Source organism: Vicugna pacos, chromosome 34, assembly GCF_048564905.1.
Source record: "Vicugna pacos chromosome 34, VicPac4, whole genome shotgun sequence".
In the NCBI taxonomy this organism is placed as follows: Eukaryota; Metazoa; Chordata; class Mammalia; order Artiodactyla; family Camelidae; genus Vicugna; species Vicugna pacos.
In genome coordinates, this window is record NC_133020.1 from 21,066,692 (window position 1) to 21,087,375 (window position 20,684).

Here is a 20,684-nt window from a genome sequence, read left to right on the forward strand (position 1 = left end):
GTATGCCCAGAAGTGGGATCGCTGGATCATACGGTAAGTCTATTTTTAGTTTTTGAGGAATCTCTGTACTGTTTTCTATAATGGCTGCACCAGACTACAACCCCACCAGCAGTGGAAGAGGCTCCCTTTTAATTTGCTCTTAATCGATCTTCTTCTCCTCTCTGCAGCTTTTCTAGACTTTTCTCTGTCTCTCAAACACTAAATTAAGGACTCATGAAAAAGAACATGAATCAAGGAGTTTTTTTTTTTTTTAATTTTAAAGTTCTTTAAGGGAGAACAGGATGTGGGAAAAGACCTGACATTCTTCCTGCCCAGAGTCCAGGGGATGCGGTCCTTCTGTGCTGGGCGGCGTTCTGCATCCAGTCTCTGTGGAGCTGCTGCTGCTTCATGAGCATCTCCTTTGATCTGCTGACCTTCACAGAGGTGGTCTGGATTTGGCAGCGTGGTGGTCAAAACACGGGCTTTGGAGTCAGACGTAGGCTTGAAACTCAACCTTCGACATTTATTAGTTACGTGACCTTGGATGAGCCATTTTCTCATGTCAGTGAGGATGCTAATATACCAACTTGCCAAGGCTGGAATGGATGTTTGTTTATGAAGCTCTCATCCGAATTTGGAGGGAAGCATTAAATATCAGTGGGTTAAAATTTAACAAAAAAATACCTCACAGTTTATAAGCACTTTTATTTCATTTGATCTCTGTTGTTTTATTTGATCCTCAGAATAATGGTATGGGTTAGGCAAGGTAAATATTGTGGTCTTGCTTTTTATGTTGAGAATTACGTAAACTTTAATTACCACATTACTTTTGATTGGCACTAGAGGCCAGTCTCACTAGTAACTAGTGACTTTCAGTGTTGGTTACAGTATTTTCAGGAATTTAAAACTTTTATGCCCACTTTCTTGTTCCTAAATCTTGATGACGGACTGTGGACCTCTCATTGAATTTATTTTCTGGATGAGTTCTCAGTGTATGGAGCAAAAAAATAAAGTATGTTTTTATCAGTAAATTAAAATAATGGAAACCTTACAGCCTCGGTGTAGGACCATTTTTTCCTTACTTCCCCAGGATGCTGAGTTTCGGCGTTCTGTTTATTATAGGTGGACATGATCACCCATATCTCAGTGACAGAGGACGTGGTTCTTCTTTCAGAGCTGAGTCAGGGGATCAGCAGCCAGTGCAGAGTGGAGAGCTGGCTGGAGCTCAGACATTGCTGGACACGCACCTTCCCACCCAGTGCCCGAGACGCTGTCCCCGTCAAGCTGAAGCTGACTTCCTCGGCATGCTCAGAGTTAGCGGTGTACTCCTAGCCCAGCGTACGTGTCAGAGCTCATCTGGTCTTCCCATAATTAACTGAAATAGGCGATAGTATCTAATGTTGAATGCTTCCTGTGTGCCATGCAGGGTACACAGACTTCATTTATTTTCTCAGCTAGTCCTCACAGTAACCTAAGAAATAAGGATTGCTGTAACATTTCATAGCGGGGCACATTAACGTAGCATAATGGGGTGCACTAACTTTTCATAGGGGGCGCACGGAACGCGGAAGCTCAGAGGGTTCGAGTTCTCATGACTTAATGCCTGGTGACCTGGGATTCAGGCCCTGATCAGTTAAAACTCCGAAATCTCTGCTCTTGATCATAAAGTGGTAATACCTCCCTGTGAGGAATCTGAGGTACGGGGAGGGTAGGTGACTTGCTGGAGGCCCAGCGACTGCTTGGCATCTGTTTTGAGACCAAAACCCGTCTTTTCTGACTCTGCAAGTTTGGATGAGTCAAGGAGACCATGACTCTTGCTGGATGGGTAGGTTGGGAGGAAAGGAAACGATCACGTCAGCAGAGATGAGGAAGGACGTAGCCGAGGATTTAGGGACTGTGCAGCCTCAGAAGGAGAGAGGCGTGCCCTTGTGACGTGAGGTTGTGGAAGAAGACGAGGTTCGCTGACTGAGGCCTTCATTCAGCAGTCACTGGTGGCTGCCTGCTAAGGACTCTTCGTGTGCTGGTGACAGGGGTGAGTGAAACAGAAGGGCCAGGGGGTCTCCCACGTCCCACCCCGGAGATAAGACAGAAGTGAGGGAAGCTGAGGGATAAACAGGCATAACATTGTACAGAATGATGGGGACAGGTGTGTGTAATGTAGAAAGAAGCAGCTGCTCAGAGTAGAAGTGGACGGGGTGCTGTGGGATGGTTGGGACATGTCTGTCAGGTGTGGCAGGTGGACCACTGCCCCGTCGCACGGGAGCCGTGCTCAGCGCTAGGGTGGCAGGCGCCGCAGGGTGACGTGGGTTGCTGTTCAGGCCAGCTTTTGAAGGGGCCTGACCAGCTCCTGACTGCCCTTCCTCTCTCTCTGCATGCCTGCCATACCTGCGCCGGAGGAGAGCTTTAGAAAAGGATCTTTGGCAGAGCAGAGGTGCCGGTTATCAAGTGGGCTGTCTGATCTAGGGCCTTGCTTCCTGCCACCACCACTTCGCCCACTCCAGGTGGTGATAGAGCAGTGACTTCTGGGGGAGGATGTAGATAAGGATAAGCTTAAGAAAATGACAGGAACATCTGAGTCTGAGTGTGGCTGTCAGTACACTAGGCAGGTGAAAACGCAGTGTGTACGTTCAGACGATCAGTTTAAGACCCAACGTACCCGGTGGAGAACAGAAAAGAGTGGTGCTGGAGGGGGGCATGTAGACGCATGAAAGAAGTTGACTGAAGTAAGTGAAGGAGGGGAAGGGCAACAAATGCAGATGAATTAAACTTAGGTCAAGATGCAAACCTCAGGCTAAAAAATTAAGATACAGATATGCATTGCCAACAAGAATTAAACATAAGACAAAGAGTGGAAAACAGTATGGAGATTCCGCAAAAGACCAGGAATAGACTTACCATATGACCCAGCAATCCCACTCCTGGGCATATATCCAGAAGGAACCCTCCTTCAGGATGACACCTGCACCCCAGTGTTCATAGCAGCACTATTTACAATAGCCAAGACATGAAAACAGCCTAAATGTCCATCAATAGATGACTGGGTAAAGATGTGGTATATTTGTACAATGGAATACTATTCAGTCATAAAAACCAACAATGTAACGCCATTTGCAGAAACATGGATGCTCCTGGAGAATGCCATTCTAAGCGAAGTAAGCCAGAAAGAGAAAGAAAAATACCATGTGAGATTGCTCTTACGTGGAATCTGAAAAACAAAGAAACAAACAAACAAAACAAACAAAGCATAAACACAAAACAGAAATAGACTCATAGACATAGAATATAAACTTGTGGTTGCCAAGGGGTCAGGGGTGGGAAGGGATAGACTGGGATTTCAAAATTGTAGAATAGACAAACAAGATTATACTGTATAGCACAGGGAAATATATACAAGATCTTATGGTAGCTCACAGAGAAACAAATGTGACAATGAATATATATATGTTCATGTATAATTGAAAAATTGTGCTCTACACTGGAATTTGACATAAGATTGTAAAATGATTATAAATCAATAAAAAATGTTTAAAAAAATAAAACAAAGAAAAACAACAAAATTAAAAATAAAAGGACAGAAAAATATTTAAATGTAAAATAAAATATATATCAGGGAAGTGTCCCCCACAGTCTGTTTTATGTTAACACTAATTTATCTTTTAAAGCAGTTGCAAAGAACACAGACCAGTGTTACATACTGATGAAAGAAACTATAGATCTAGAAAATTGAATGATTGTGAACATTAAGTCAATAACTGCAAATGATCATTTGAATATACGCCTTTCAGAATTTTATCAAAGGTAAACAGCAATTTAAAAAACTTCAATAATATTTAAGCTCAAAGTAATAGATATGTATATAGAATCTTGCTTTAACAAGTAGAGAATAAGCAATATAGTCAAGAACTTATTGAACAGTCATAAGAATCAACCATGTATTAGGTCACAGAGGGAACTTCAGAATCCCCAGAAACGAAGGTCACATGGAACATGTTCTCTGACCTCTGATGCAGCAACATGAGAAATCACTGTGAAGGAATCACAGCACAAAACCGAAATAAGTTTGGAATCTGAAAATGTACTATTGAATGAGCCTTGGGTTAAAGGAGAAATAGAAAAATTCAGAAGTGAGGGACCATGAAAGCTGTCTAGGTTTGAGGTGCTTATCAGAAAATGAGAGAGCGCGAGCGAGCGAGAGCGCGCAAATGTGCTAAACATTCAAATCAGGAAACTAGGAAAAAAGCAACTGGGTTAAATCCAGAGATGGAGCAGGCTGGATACTGTCAGAAGTCAGTAGAGTAGAAAGCAAAGCGAAAGCAAACCGAGGTTCACCGTCTTCTGTGTCTGCCGTGGATTTTCAGGAGAAAGTGGGTGGAGACCACATCGCCATTTTTTTCCAGATTTTAAATTTGTCCCCACCCCCGACTTTGTACAGGCAGATGGTGGACTGTGGACTGCCTCCTCTCTGCCCTGGCCCTCCCCGTGTTTCTCTGAGCTCTCTCACTTTTTGTTGGATGAGGTGTCAAGCAGAACTGTTGTTGTGCGGTTTGTTGCAACAGCCTTTTATGAAAGGTTGGTTCGTGTGTGCTGTCAGTCTCGCGACCCGGTGCCCTTCATTCGGCCTCCCTTCCGGAAGGGAGTGATGGGCGATAAGGGTTAGGAAACTATACTTAGTGATCTTGGGCGAGTCACTCAGGTTGGGCTTTGATTCCCTCAGCTTTAAACTTAGGAGTGGATTAGATTATTTGATTTTTGGAAAACTTACGAAAGACTGCCAAATACAGGCAGAATGCAGAAAATAATACAGTAGGCAGCACCCGCGTTTAACTTACATTAATGTCGGCCATGTTAGGTGATTTTTGAAGATCCCTTAAAAGAAAAGATGCTTACAAAAGCAAAACTCATTCTAAACAAAATTCAACGGCAGGTTTGGTTTAAGCAGACAATTTTGTTAGAATCTCAGGTTTTTAAAACTGGTTGGGGATGGGAATAAACATTAGGAAGCTGTCGTCATGGGAGGTGGGGGGAAGCCTTAGGATTGAATTGTCTTCTCCAGAGGAGGTTGTACAGAGTGAGGAGTGAAGACGGGGAGATGACAGAGGATCCCGTGGAGAAGGCTAGCTGTGGTCAGGGTTAGAAAGGGAGTGAGTCGGGTCATCCCAGGAGGGGAGGCGTAGGAAGCACGCCGTTGCGCCCACGCAGTTACGGCTGCAGGTGCGCGCTTAGATCTGTTTTTTTGATGCAAAACAAAAGCAGGTTAAGACGGGTCGAGAAAATGAATAGTTTTGTGATCAGAAGTAAGAGGCCAAAACAGAAGTAAGAGTCCATTGGAAGAGAAAGTCTTTAGATAAAAACCAACTCTTTCTGTTGAAGTTGGCATAACCTGTGTGCCGCAGCCCTGGTGCTCGGCCAGCTGGGAGGACGCCGGGCCTCCAGGTCAGTGCATGTGAATAAACGGGGTCCTATTCCTCCCACCAGGAGCGGCATGCGGGGGATGCCTGTGTGTCCTGCTGGTCTCTGAGGGGTTTTCCTGGATATGTTTTTGTGGTTTGCAAAATATGGACCTCACGCAAAATTATACTGTGGATTTAGTTCACTCCAAACCAAAAGAGCAGCGTAGAATTCGGAGCCATTAATCTCGTAGGAGCAAAGTGGTTTCTGTGGTGGTTTTTATCTCAGATCCCACACGTTTAAGTTCTGCATTGCACGGAAAAGCAGACCAAGAAAAAGTGTACACAGGTGATTTGAACTGAATACTTAGTAAAGAAAAGAGCGTTTAGCAATTAGACTGCGGACTTGGGTAGTTTCTGTGCCTAATATTCCTGACTTGAAATATTTTTAATATCAAAGCCTGCATTTCCAGCTGCTCTTACCCCAAAGGTTTGGACGTCTGTAACAAGAGTTTTCATTCTTTACCTTCTCAGTCACCCATTCCTGTGGGTCTGGCGTTCCCTCACGACGCAGGCAGGAGCTTGCGCCTGGTTGCCGCAGGCTCACTTCCAGGTCACGTGAGGGAGTCGGAGCTAATGTAAAGGTGCGGCCGGGGACCTGCGTCTGGGGACCTGCGGTGAAGAAGCAGCAGGGTGACGCCTCGCGGTTCCTACCCTGTGAGATGCTGGTCCCCTCGGATGAGAAGTGTGTAGAGGTGAAGAGGGGTGTTTCTGGTTCCTGACCCTCAGATGAAACCTTTCTCTTTTTGGAAATTAATGCTGAGAACAAGGCAGTTAGGACTTGCCTGCAGCTTTGAATGTCTGGGCTTTTGGCCTTAATAATAAGAATTTAATACTGTATTTTGGGATACTGGGTAAAATGGCTTTTAGGTGAGTTGTTGCTTTTATGCTTGTGGTTTGGGGACTGTACAGTACCCGTGTTAGGGGTGGAACCTGCAGAATACAAACTACAAGTTGTGTAGGGAAGGGGTGGACACGAGTATGTGATTTACTTATTTTTAGGTTTCTGGCGTGTGTGCTCTCCTGAGACCGTGCCCTCCTGAACTGTAGCCGGCCAGGGCTGCAGCGAGCGCCCCGTTGGCTGGTCCTGCTGACGCCCTGTGTGGGTTCCCCGACAGGAACCACGTGTGATGCTGTCGAATAGGACCAGACCCACGGAGGCCGGCTTGCCCTGAGCCTCAGCGAAGCCCAGAGGGCAGGGGTCCGTGGGTCCCTCTGGCATCTCAAGATGCCTGGTTGCTGAGTTTCCTGTTCCTCAAGGGCCTTCCCTCTGTGGTGACAGTTCTTTTCTCTCTGTTGGATCAATATTCAGTCTGTTCTGATACTTCTCTTCAGGACCTTTTTTTTTCTTATCTGCATGGTGGAGTGTTTCCGATTTTAATAGGCAGATGAAGGAAATCCAGGGGAAACTTGAAGAATTTTGTCATCTTGCACTTCAGAAAGGACGGTTGGGGAGCTCAGTGGCAGTCGTGTAATTCGTCTTTGTTCTGCATTGGATTTTAATTCTCGCTCTGAGCTCTTTGTGCCGAATTTAGGCACCGAAGCTGGAAATTTTAATGTAACAACCCTAAGACTCGCTGGGCTTGAGTTACTGTAGTTCCGTTTTGTCCGTAAAACACATCTTCATTGCTGCTGAGTCATCTTTTCTTGTTCCTCATCTTTGAGGAAAATTTTAAGTAGGCTGGCTGTCTTTACACGTGTCAAGTTTCCATTCTGTACAGTGTTCGTGGGAAGAACACTAGACTTCACAAAAATACAGGTGAAATACTAAAACACTGTAAATGCTATAATGATGTCCAGAAATTTTACATTTTAATACAGTTGGATTCACCATTATTCTTTGTGATGTATCCTCTTTGGGTCTTCTAAAAAAGTTCTTCCTTGCCTCAGTGTCTTAAAAGATACTTTGAAGATACTAAAAGTAGCTTTCTTTCTAAAAGTTTTAAAGGTTTGCTTTTCACACGTAAATCTTTAGTGCACCCAGAATTCATTTTTCTCTGTGATATGAGTTAGGGATCTTCCTCCCTCCCTCCATGTGGGCGGCCAGCTGTCTAAAAACAATCTATTGAATCCCTGCCCTTCCCTCACTGACCGCAGCGTCCCCTCTGGGTGTGGGTGTGGGTGTGTGTGTGGGTGAGTGTGTGTCTGGGCTCCTGTTTCTGCTGGGAAACGTCTGCTGGTTTTTTCCTGTTCCAGTCCCACGCTTTCTAATTTTGCTTATTTAAAAAAATCAAATTTATTGACATCAGATAAACTGCATATATTTAATAGGTACGATTTGTTAAATTTTGACACATACACCTCTGAAACCAACACCAAGTCAAGATGAAGACCACTGTCCCCAGAGTTCCCGTGTACCTGTTTGTAATCCCTCTCTTCTTCCCAAGAAGATACACAGATGGCCAACAGGCACATGAGAAGATGCTCAGCATCACTAGTCGTCAGGAAAATGCAAATCAGAAGTGCAGTGAGGTATCCCCGCTCACACGTCAGTGCGGCTGTTGCCCAGAAGACAGCAAATAATGGTGTTGGCGAGTCTGGAGAAAACGGAACCCTTGCCCACTGGCGGTAGGAGTGTAAGTTGGTGCAGCCACTGCAGAAAACTGCATGGAGATTCCTTAAAAAATTAAACCGCCGTGTGACCCAGCAGTGCACTCCTAGGCATTTATCAGAGGAAAACAAAAACACCGCTTAGAAAAGATACATGCACCCCTGTTCACTGCAGCGTCGTTTGCAGTTGCCGAGATACGGAAACACCCTCAGTGCCCGTCAGTGGGTGAGTGGATAGAGTGTGGGGGTGCGATTACTATTCAGCCGTAAGGAAGGAGGAAATCCTGCTTCTTGTGACAGCGTGGGTGGGCCTTGAGGACATTCTGCTAAGGGAAATAAGCCACACTCTGCATGATTTCGCTTATATGTGGAACCTACAAAACAAAGCAAATGAACAAACATAACCAAACCGAAGCGGAGTTACAGATTCAGAGAACAAACAGGTGGCTGCCAGAGGTGAGGAGGGTGGGGAGAGGAAAGAGATAGACAAGGGAGATTGAGACGCAAACTCCTAGTAACTAAATAGACGCGTCAAGGGAGGGGCTTTGTGGTCCCGGAGATGGGAGGTCGGGGGAGGGGAAGCCGGATGAAGGTGGTCAAAGGGACAGGCTTCCCAGATGTAAGATAAGGAAGGACTAGGGATGTCATGTCCCACGTGATGAGTGTAACTAACGCTGCTGTGTGCCAGGTACAAAAGCTGTTGAGAGAGCAAATCCCAAGAGTTCTCATCACAAGGAAAAATTGTTTTCTATTTCTTTAATTTTGTATCCGTATGAAATGATGGGTGTTCACGAAACTTACCGCGATAATCATTGCATGATGTACGTGAGTCAAATCATTGCGCTGTGCACCTTAAATTTATACAGGGCCGTGTGTCAGTTATGTCTCAAGACTGGAAGGAAACATGAAAATAAGTACTATCGGTTAGATTTCTAATTATTTATAAAGTCATACCACCTAACGAACGCTGTTAAACTTTGGTGATAAAGGTACTGGATACCAGACGTCAGCTGCCTCGTCTTGGCATTTGAAAGTAGGCTTAGCTGCGCCTTACGGATCTCTGAGTGTGTGCTGGGCTTGTCAGCCGCAGCTGGATCGTGTTACCTCATACAGCAGGTGTCGTGTTTGGTGATGCTTACGGGTTGTGTGTGTTTGTTTGTTTGTTTTTAATTTTAGATATTCCGAAGCAATGGAGCATCACTTGGGTACTTGTTAAAAATACTAATTCTTAAGCCCCAGCCTCGCTGAGTTAGAGACTCTGGTGGCCTGGCATTGTTTAAACCCTTCCAATGATTCTAACGCACATAAACGTTGAGAAACATAGTAGATTATAATACTTTCATAGAAGTAGCAAAGCTCAACCTCTTTGTAATAATTCTGTTTGTCCCCTTTTTTTCAGATCTATTTTTCTTGATACCACTGTGCATTGATCTGCTATAAATGTTTTTATGAAAATGCTCACAAAATTTTAGGGTTTAATTTCTAAGTTTTGCGGATTGTGTTTAGAGTGGCATTTTGTTTGATTCTAATGAAAGTTTACTCTAAACGTGTCATTCGGGCAGCTGTGCACGTCTGTTTGGAAGGAGTTACGTTCCTTTCTTTTCAGCTAATCCTGTGGAAAACCTTACATCCTCAGGTGGACGCCCTGCGATTGCGTTTGGAAGAGAAGGAAACCATGCTGAACAAGAAGACGAAACAAATCCAGGACATGGCCGAGGAGAAGGGGACCCAAGCTGGAGAGATCCACGACCTCAAGGACATGCTGGACGTGAAGGAGCGGAAAGTGAACGTGCTTCAGAAGAAGGTGAGCGCAGGGGCCGGGCGCTCCGGCCGGGCCTCAGGGCTGTCCCCGCTGCCCTCTCCCTCCCTGTGTGTTCTGCAGGCAGTGCAGACGCTGTTAAAACTGCTCTGCACACGCAGGTTTTAAAGTTTCGAGGTGAGCACTACTTAGTGTCTTCAGCAGTGTTTTCCGTGCTCCTGTTTCTGAGAAGTGCCTCGCAAGTGGCCGCATCTGGTGCCCGTGTGGGGACTAGTGTCGGGCACGGGCTCGGGTGGCTGCGGCTCCGTCTGCCTGGTCAGTACGACTCCGATTCCGAACAGCAACGCATGCTGCTGTAGGGACACGTGATGAACGTGAATCAGGGAGGGCTTTCTTTCCTCTTCACCTTCATCATCACGGGAAGGAGGCTCACTCTGCGGCAAATAAGGAAAGCACTGGAAACTGTCCCCCCCACCCTCGAGCTTAAGTAAAGAGTGCTACAGGAGACCCTGGCTCCACTGAGGTGACGAGGTAGGACTACCTGACATTTCCCAGCTGATTTTTAACCTCCAACAATAGCCAAGGAATGAAGCTCTCTTCACTGAACCTCAGATTCAGCCTTTCTTTCATGCGCAGAGGCCCGTGTTCAGTATTTGTTCTCTATTTTCTTTGTTTGGTTTTCGTTTGCTTTCTGTAGGTAAACATAAAAAATCGATTCCTGTGAACAGCAGGTGGCGACGGTGTCCTGTTAGTGGACGCTGATTTGTTTTAAAACGTTCTAGGCACGTCCTTCTCACCTTCCCCCCAACTGCTCACTTCCCCTTGCCTGTTTCTTACATGTTCTTCTAGCCACAGTTTACACACGTACGAGCGAGTATGTATTCTTTCTCTCTTTACCCCTTCTTGTGTTCTTTCAGAAACATTTTATGTGTAATCCACACAGAGCAGAAGTTTCTTTCGACACACACTTACCATTCCTCGTTGCCTTTTCCTTCCTTTTTTCCATTAGCATATTTTGAAACTCCTTCCGGGGCTCCTCACCGTTACCGCCAGCTGCAATGGGTGGATGTGCTGCGGTTTACCTACCAGGTTTCCACTGATGGACAGTTTGCTTAAAACGTTTGCTTTTACGTAAAATGATGTTACAGTCTGCAGTGTTGTGCGTATTTAGTTTATTCATATGTGAAGTGTATTTCTGGGTAAATTACCGAACAGAGAATTGCTGGGTGACAGGATATGCATTAGTGATGTCGGTGGATTTTGGCAGGTCACAAGTATATTGGTTAGAACCCAAAGACTGTTAGAAAGTAATGCATGTCTAGATACACATTTTTTTAAAAGGTTTTAATAACTGTGCCTGGAGTTTAGAAGTTAGAATCAATACCTCGTTATCCTGGAATAATCATAGTTTGTAAAAATAGAACGGCCACGTTTATCAGCCACTTTGTATCTGAAACCTTGTTTAACCCTTGCAACCTCTTGGTGGTGGCTTTCATATCCTGATGGCTCTATTGTAATCAGTGGCTGAATTTTTAGACTGTGATACATAATATGTAACATACTTCACATGTGACACAGTGTATGTGTTAATCTCTGTGTACATGTGGTATACATCCTTAGAGGACACAGCTGAAACAAAATTTTCACTGGGTGTACTTACCCTGACTTCATGAAGTAGACTTTGAACTATCTTCTCCCCTTTCGTAAAGGAAATAAAAAATGTTGGTCCTGATCCATTAAGTTATGTCAGTACCCGCCAACAAAACACTTTCCTACCTTGGTGTCCAGTCTCCCATGTTTTCCTGTTCCTACCCCCCAAATGAGAATAAGCCCCAAACAGACAAATTTCCAGACATACTGAATGATACGAGAGGTTCATTTGTACAAATTGGTTTAGCTAAAAATTTGTTTTTAAAAATTTCTTCCAGAATGCAGCTTCCCCCGTCACAGCTCCCCTGTTGGGAGGATGAGACAAGAATACGTGTTTAAGCTTTTCGGTACTGCAGAACGTCACACACATGTTCTGTGTATTGTTCTTCGTCCATCTCCTCTCTTTTTTTTGAATGGAAGGACTGGGGACTGAACCCAGGGCCTGGTGCATGCTGAGCACGAGCTCCACACTGAGCTACCCCTCCCCCGTTGGTGTCTTGAGCTTTCCTCATGGAGGCCAGTAATTGTGTTCTGTTTAGTACGTTACACTGCCTCACTAATCTGTCGTGCTACAGACTTTGATTTGGCTTGTCTTTAAAACAGTCATCAGATAGGTGACACGGGTGCTTCTGTCACTGGTTTGGATTATTACTGCGTCTTTTAAAATAATTACCTCTGCACCTGTCGTTTTCAGTCCTCAGAGCCTTTATGTTCTGTCTGTACTTTGTTGTGGAAGCTGCTAGACTAACATCATCAGAATCAACATGTGTGATGTGTCCCTGGACCATTGTTTGCTGATAAAATAGAAATAAGCTTTAACTTTTGGATCCACGTAAAATAAAGGAAAAGGCACCGTAAGCTTAGAGGCCGTTTAAGGCTCTCAAGGGAGCTGTGATTATAATTGCTTTCTTGAGCTGCAGACACCCTCTTGCTCCACAGCACTGTTAGCAAGCTTGGTTTCCGTGTGGTTGACCAACAGGGGAGCGGGGTGGATGCAGGTGCCCTTCACGGAGACGGGGCTGAGGGAGCAGCGTGAACTGTGGTGAGCTGGGCTGGGGTGAGATGCTGCTGACTTACAGAGGCCACGGAGCAGCCGGTGAGCAGCACGGTTGGGATGCAGACGGCACCACCGTGGGGCAGGTCGCGTGGGAGGTCTGGGGGAAGAGTGACGGATGGAGGTGCAGTGGCCCAAGTGAGGGGACCGTGGGGGCCGCGTCTCTGGCTCTCCTTGTCCTACAGGTGTGGGTGGTGGCCCAGGACGTACCCGTTCAGAGCAGCGACGCAGAGATGCACGTGCACGTGGTGCCGGAAGGCGGCCAGCTGTCACGCGGGGTCCTGCCAGGGTTCCAGGGGCGCTTCTCCTGTCTGCCGCTTTGCCTTTTCCAGACGGTCTTGTAGTTAGAGTCATGCAGTGTGTGCCCTTTTCAGACTTGCTTCTTTTACTTTGTGTATTTAAAATTCCTCCATTTCGTTTTATGGCTTGATCGCTCACTTCTTTTTTATCCTGAATAATTTTCTGTTGTCTGATGCACCGCAGTGTTTGTATAATTACTTGTAGGCATATATGTGTTACACGGTTTTAAAAAAACCCACTGGAATCATAATTTTTATTCATTTCAAGATAAACAAATTTGTGTGTCTTCTTATGTGTAGCTTTATCTCACTCTTTGTAGTGTCTGCATGGTTTTTGGCGTCATACACCGTAGTTAATGACGTCCTATAGCTTTACAAGCAGATGCTTGTAGGTTTTCTTCTTGTTTTTGCATTTGTTATAATGGTACAACAGATGACGACATAAACATCTCAGCCCTGATGTGATACTGTGTGTGTGCCTCTAAAAAGACTGATGGGTGCCCCCCTGTGCTCTGAAAAGTTTGTGCTTGTTTATATTAAAAATGTCTTTCTTCATAGCTTCATCAAAGGTTTGTTGCCAAACCTTTTCAATTTTCCACTGACCTGGCAGATAATTTAAAACTATCTATTTTCTTGCTTAGTATTTATTTAAAGTTGGGCGTCTTTTCAGAGGAGTCTCTTTGTTGTGGAAGCTGCACGTTCATGTCATCTCCACAGTTTTCTATTTTTCTCCTTTACTCATTTGTAGGGGTTCCCTCGTAAGTGAATGGCCTCTTCCCTCGTGATTTACAAATACATTCTCTTATTCGTCACTTTCTTCTTTACTTTCTTTCTGGTATTTGTTTTAGAATTTGTGTGTCAGATTTAGGAGTCCCTTCCTCTGCCCTCTCGGTTTTAGGTCATGCTCAGAATGTCCTTCTGCCTGCCAGGGTTATTAAGTAATTCACACATACTTTCTTCTGGTACTTTCAGAGTTTCTTTCTTTAAATATTTATACCTGGAAATTGTTTTATAGAATTTGTACACTGGCTGTAGTGATTCAGCATTATGTTCTTCTGTGTGGCCAGCCGGTCGTCATTGTAACAGTAAATAATCTACCTTTCTTCTTCTGGTTTGGAATGCCACGGTAAGCTGTCACGTACACCTGGGCTGGGTTCTGGGTTCTGGCCTGTTCCGTTTACCTGCCGCTGCCTCTCCTTTCTCTTAACTGTCTCAGTGTCCACAGTCCTTCCTAGTACATCTAGTATTTACTAGACCTGTTCTGCTTTATTAAAACTTTTTGGAGGCATTTCAGACATTTCTCACTTGTTTCTTTCTCCAGATGAACTGTAGTACCATGTTGTCAGATTCTCCTCTTCATAAAATAATCTGTTTCTCTTTTAGTTGGAATGTGGTATCTCAGAAGTTTAGCTGAAGTTTCAAAGGGGGCGTATGATCAGCTCTGTCAGGTACTAACACGAGGGTCCTCGTTAACCTGATGACAGCCGTCTCGTGGAGCAGAAGTGTGACTTGTGCCTCGTTTTCCCAGTCTCTCCATCACTTTAAGCAAAGTGTTTCATGTTCTGTCTCGACTTCACAGGTTTTGAAGTGGAGCAGTGTCTACTGACTACTTCTTATGACAAATGCTTATTTATTGTCCCTCAATTTTGTTGATAAGCTTTGTTGTCTTTTGCTGAGTCCATAATACTTCTCAGATTTACATTGTGATGCTTTTTGTGGAGGGGACAGGTCCTTTCTATAATGATAGTTTGTGTTGTTTAGTCTTTATTTCTGTGTTTAAATGAATTTAATATTTACCATTCGTTGTGGCACCACCGCTTAACTCTCTCCAAGGTAAATATGGCGACTGGATTTCCTAAGTAGGCACAACTGTTTTGGAAAGTACTTAATCTTATTAAATTAAACGTAAGTGTACCTGCCAGGTATGTGTGCTTAGGGTGGACTCCGGGACGTGTGTAGCAATGCTTGCAGTAACCTGGTTTGGATTAAGAAAAAAAATCCAAAACAAAACTGAGGAAACACTATGCAAAATGTTCTTTGACAGAAGAATGAGTTAGTAAATTGTGGTTTAGCCACACAGTGGAACATACTATTCTTTTTGTTTTAAGGCAAGGGGATATTTAGGGTGAAAATTCAGCGAAGCTCTTCCTTCTGGAGGCATGGAGGGAAGAGAGCTGGGGTAAGGAGGGGTGTGTGAGTGTCTTGAATAGTCTAGGTAATGTTCTCATTCCTGTGAGGTCGTGGGTTCATCTGCTGCACGACGTGCACAGACGCATACGTGTATGTTAACTATGTGATACAATTAAAAATACCTCAAGCAGAGTAACTTCTGTTTGATTTGCATTCTTGGTTCATGGGTGCTTATTATATACTTTATATGTTTCTTTTTGTTTGAATATTAATAATAAAAATGCTTAGAAAAAACTTCTACTTATACGTATCTGTCCTTGGTGAGAAAGAATTTTTCCTATATTTTCAATTTATTCCTAATTTTATAATCATACAATTAGAACCACCTTTCTCTAAAGCTTTATTTGCATATTTTGAAACAACGTCTGATGCGGATGTAGCATCTCTGGGTTTGATAAAGACCAGCTGCTCGTTTGCCTGCAATTCCCTGCAAAGTGCCTGGCGGATGGATTTACTAAGCCTAAGGTCAGATATGTCCAGTTGTGATGAATTGATGGCTTGGACAGTTTGGGCCATTGTTACCTGGACTGGAGCTGGGCTGCTAAGAGCGCCTGCTGGTGAAGACTAACCCGGGGCCGTGCTGACCCCGTGTGGTCCCCCTTCAGCAGGGTGATGCTCTAGAATCGGGAGCCTGCATTTGGCTGCCCCAGATCTGGAACAGAAATAATTCCTCCCATTGCTCTTATTTGTCCTGGTTAATTTTTCTGATGGCAGTTATTTTTCTAGACTCATTTTTCCTGCACACTTTGCTTGACCCGTTGGAATTTTGGATCTAATTGAGAGATAGATGATTAGGACGTTATTAATGTTCTGCTTTTGGCCCTGGCCGATATTTGATCCTGGGAAAATGTGCTGAGGCTCACTCACCTTCTGTTTCTTCAGCTGTAGACAGGATGCAGCAGTTACCTCGGGGTTTTTCTTGAATGATGTAACGTGTATCAAGGCACCTTGGAACCTGTGCAGTGTTACGTGCCCTGGAGGCAAGGTGTTAATATTGTTTGTTCTCAGTTTTATCTGCCCAATTCAGCCAGTTGCTCTAATCTTTGAGAATCGTTTTGAATCTTGATTTATTTAGTCTGTTTATCTCCTTCAGCGTTACGTCTTCTGCCTTTTTATGAGTATATGTGTATTTTGAACTGAAGTGTGGTCAGTTTACAATGGTGGGTCCATTTCTGTGCACACTGTGATAGGTCAGTCATACATATATACATATTCATTTTCATATTTTTTCACTTTAGGTTACTACAAGCTACATGAGTGTATTCTGTACACCTTCACGTAAGAGGTAAAATGTTGCCTCGGCCTGGGAAGGACTTGCGTGGCGTATCGTGAGACACCTCTGTCAGAATGCGATGCATCAAAGCCGTTCTAAGAGCTCCTTCTGTTGTCTGTAGGGTTTTTTTTTTGGTAAACCCAGTTTGTTTGCAGGTCTAATCTTTCTATAAGTCCTTTTCCCCCCCGTTCTTAATCCAAAAGAAATCTCTTAAAATCCCGAGTCCCACCGGAGAGACCGCTCTGTGTGCGTCCCTCTTGGGGTGATGCCTGGATCCTGGTGATACGCAGCCCGCGCATGTTCCTGGCGTGTGTGTTTGTACGCCCTGGCGGACCCGGGCTCTTCTCCCACCCGCCTCCCCACTCCGAGTGCATTTGTAGTTTCACACACGCCTTGTGTTCCTGCGGGCTTCCCAGTCCTCCCAGTCTGCCGCGCGGTCTTCATTCACGCAGGCAGCATAGTGCCTTCTGCTGCACGCTTGGTGCTGTGCTGAGCACAAGGCAAGATGTGGTTTCTGCTCTCAAAGTCTCAGTGTTGTGGCAGTTGGGAAGTTACAATGTGAGTGGTGTACAGTGGGCACCAGGCAGGGGGTGTAGGTTTGGCCTGTGTGAAAGGATGCTAAGAAAGGTGTTGAAAGGTCATGAAAGTTTGCTAGGCAGACGGGGGGGGGGGCCCAGGCCGAGAGAGCGGAGCCGTGTCTTTCCCAGAGGGTCGCGCCCCGGAATCTCACCTCTCCTCGTCATGTGTTTTGAATACGGAGCCTTAAAGTTTCTGCTGGAGCTCTGTCTGTGAACGCCTTTTCTTTCTTGCTGCGAACTCTGCACCTCCTGGTCTCTGGGAAATTATCCCCCCTTCTCACGTCATAGGGAGAGTGTGCTCATCTGTGTTGTCCAGTTAGTGCACTTGGGAAACTAATAAATGGAACTCGGCCTTCCTCTCCTCTGGCCCTGAAGCGTCTCCATCAGAAACTTCGGAAGTCTACTGCGGTGGGATATGGAAGTGTAGCCTTCCAAGTAGACCTTCGGATATTCCTGGAGGCAGGTCTTACTTTGCACAACCTTCTTTTTGACACAGCACTCATTCCGTAAAGAAGAGGGGTATGGTAACTCCGCGTTCATCCTTTTATTGTCCTTTGGCATCCGCATCCTCTAGTCATTTTCCCAAGAGTATTATCTATAATTGTACATTTAAGTAGTACTTAATTACTCTAACATTTAGGGAGAACACCGGGAAGCAGTGTATTACTTTGGCATTACTTTTGGCATATTAACTATGCATTAAAAAAAATCACCTTCTGAGAATAGTAGCAGCTGTGATAAAGCTTAGGAGTCACATACTCTGGACCATTTGGGGCTCTGGGCCGCGGCCGCCTGCCCGCAGTCTCCTGGCTTTGTGGGCAGTGGACGTATTTGTATGCGCTGGGGCCGCCTGGGCTCGGAGAATGAGGTGGGACAATAGCAGATGGCCAGGCGTGCTGCACAATGGGATTAGCATGGGCCCCGCCCTCCCAGGCTTCTCCCCTGCGGAGCAGAGTAGTCCTGTGTTACAGTAAATGTCTCATCTTTATAGTAAGTCACTGACCTGGAAAATGTAGTTGAGCATTTGACTCTGAGCAGCGTTCAGAATCTGTGTTAAAACTGTGCAGCTTCTTGCCTGATTGATTATACACTATAGCATCGCCCGGAGTTTAACGCTGGTGCAGGTGTTGCCGTCGGTCCCTCCGCGCGTCTGTAGCTTGTCTGTTCCGCCTTGCTCGCACCTTCAGTTTCTTAGGTTTCGGTATTTAATAGAGTTTAGATGTTTTTTGGTAGCAGAAAGCTAACTGGTATTACAGAATTAGAAGGGTTTTCCCCTTTGTTTGGTCCTAGACTGGTTCTTTAAGAGTCCTGTTACTTTGTTTTGAGTAGGAAGTCACAAAGAATGGATTCTTTCTATATTCTTTGTCTTCTGTGGAGTCTTGACTAAAGCAGTGTTAGTTTTTTCACTTTCTCCATATCATAAAATGCAAAGGAGAGTGCTTTATCATTGAACACAATATTTACAGATTTATTCTGAGAAAATTAAAATTTAAAATCTGTGCTCTTTTATTTCTAGTAAGGACTAGTTGCAGTGTTTTCTAAATCTCATTTTTAAATCACAAAGAAGAGCAGGTCAGGCCCCAATTGATTTTAAGTTGGAAACTTAATATACTTAGGCATTCGAATTTTCCCTTTTGTTTCTTTTACTTACTATGTTTTAACAGTACTCAGTTTAATTAAAAGTTTCTTGTCAGTGGAGAACATGAACAGCTACACTCCTGAAGCATTTGGCTGAGAAAACAGCACGTGTGAATGAAGTCTAACTGGTAGTGGCGTTTCTGCTGAGGAATGTGCTCCGTGTGGGTTTGCTTTGCTTCGTTTGCCTTCCGCCCTCACATCTCCAGGTAAACCTTAGGAGGGTGGACAATTGAACTTGCGAAGTCTGCCTTAACTTCCGGTTTGTCAACAGATGACTGTGTTTAAGTGACGATGCAGATGTTGTGCAAGTGATGTCTTACCCATGACTGAAGAATTAGTCCCTAAGAAAGAGGTCTTAGTTTACCCTGTTATAGTGTACCTTTTAATCATGTGTGTTCCTCCTCACCATCCCTTCCTCTTGCAGAACACCCCTCTCCCAAAAGCCAAAACAAACAAACAGAACACAGCAAGCCTCATCCCTGCGCTCTGGTCATCTAGAAACGGTCAGCGCTGGGCAACGGTGACGAACGCGCCAGAGCAGTCGCCCTGCTTGCAGCAGGCAGGTGGCGGGGAGCCGACTGCTGCGTCCTGAGCTATCTCTGAAGCTTAGGGGCTCTAACAGCATTTCATTTGTGAGTCAGGAGCCCAGGAAGGGGTCTCTTCATAGTTGGCCCCTGGTTTGTTTGGTGACAGCGGGGGTGCCTGCGGTTGGGTGACCCTCCACCAGCGTGGCTTCCTCGCTTGCATCCATCCTGCCCAGGTCTTCCCTGGCCCCCTTTTCCTCGGGGCTTCTGCAGGTGCCCTGTGCCTGACCGTGTGACGACACAGTCACACTTCTTCCGTGGCACCTCCTTCCGCAGTCACGGGTGGCAGAGGTAAAAGCTGCCGGGCCCTCGGGGTTATGCTAGGAGTTGACTTGAAAGTGGCAGAGGATTCCTTCTGCTGTACCCTTTTGGTCACAGTAGCCACAGGACCTACCTTGATTCAGTGGGAGGGCCACGCAAAAGGCTCCACTGCTTGGTGGAGGAGCGCCAAGCCACGTTACAGAAGCGCGCGGGAGGTGGTGGTGTGGCCATCTTTGGGGAATATCTGCTCCAGTCGAGTGAAAATGTTTGATAAAGGATTGAGACCATGAGGGTGCGACTATTTTGTGTGGTGTGGGAATAAAGCTCTCACTCCCTTTTCTGTTGTTTTATGACTTTTTTCCCACTTCCGTGTCCTGCTCAGTGTTTTGCTGTCTTATTCATAGGGCTTCTCCTATCATCCGTTGCTCTCAATGGAAGTCACTTTAAACCAGAAGGAATTCTCAACAGTTTAAAATTGTTTTTTCCAATAACAGAAATTACCAGGGGATATGAAAATGATTGATAGGAAAAGGTACAGAGGTGTGTGGAAAGGGCGGGCTGACAGCAGAGGGTGAATCAGTGCTGTGTATTTAATTCAGTGATCACCTTCGGTGAGAAGCACATCTGTGTGGTTGGAAACACCCGCGTATTCGTGATCTAACGTGGGAGAGACGGCCACCTGGATGACAGCCTGAGTGTGCGCAGAGGTCATGCTGGATGCAAAGGAAATTTTTAGTCCATTAAGAGCTGACAGACTTGACTAAACAGTTTTGTATTATTTGGGGGATAAATCTCACTCCAGAGTAGTGTCACACTTTGCTGATGGGTGTTGGGAACTTTGACTTTTGATCCAGCCCATGGGGTTAATTGGATCGATGGGTAATTTTTCCCCCTAATTGAGGTATAATGTGCATACCATAAAATTGACTAATTTAAACTGTATAATTCGGTTGTTTTTTTGTATATTTACAAAGTTGTGCAGCCATCACTTCTATTCAGTTCCAGAACATTTTCATGACCCCCAAAAGAAACCCATACCTATTAGCAGTCACAGCCCCTTCTCCTCTGCAACCACTGCCTCTTTATGTCTCTGGCAGTCTGGCTCTTCCAGACATTTCATATAAATGTAATCACACAATGTGCAGCTTTTTATGTCTTGCTTCTGTAACTTCTGTAGCAAATGTCAGTACTTTGTTCATTTTTATGGCTGAATAATATTCCATTTTGATGAATATACCACATTTGGGTTATCCATTCATCAGTTTCTGGACATTTGGGTTATTTCTTATTTTTGGCTATTCTGAATAATGATTCTGTGAACATCTATGTACAAGTTTTTCTATGAGCATACATCCTCATTTCTCTTGAGTATGTATCTTGGAATGGAATTGATGTTAAATTCATGTGTAACTTTTTGAAGGA

At 44.9% G+C, this 20,684-nt stretch overlaps 2 protein-coding genes across 8 annotated transcripts in view; one reads left to right on the forward strand and one right to left on the reverse strand.

Moving 5' to 3' along the window:
- Positions 1-20,684, reverse strand: part of FBXL14 (F-box and leucine rich repeat protein 14) — a 429,592-nt gene that overhangs the window by 172,353 nt on the left and 236,555 nt on the right. The gene's annotated exons all lie outside the window — the stretch shown is intronic.
- ERC1 (ELKS/RAB6-interacting/CAST family member 1) overlaps positions 1-20,684 on the forward strand; it is a 294,829-nt gene that overhangs the window by 95,520 nt on the left and 178,625 nt on the right. For all 7 annotated transcript variants that reach the window (XM_072954473.1, XM_072954472.1, XM_072954475.1 and 4 more), the window contains one exon: positions 9,613-9,780. In XM_072954473.1, the coding sequence (XP_072810574.1) occupies positions 9,613-9,780 (168 nt within the window). The remainder of the gene's footprint in view (positions 1-9,612; positions 9,781-20,684) is intronic.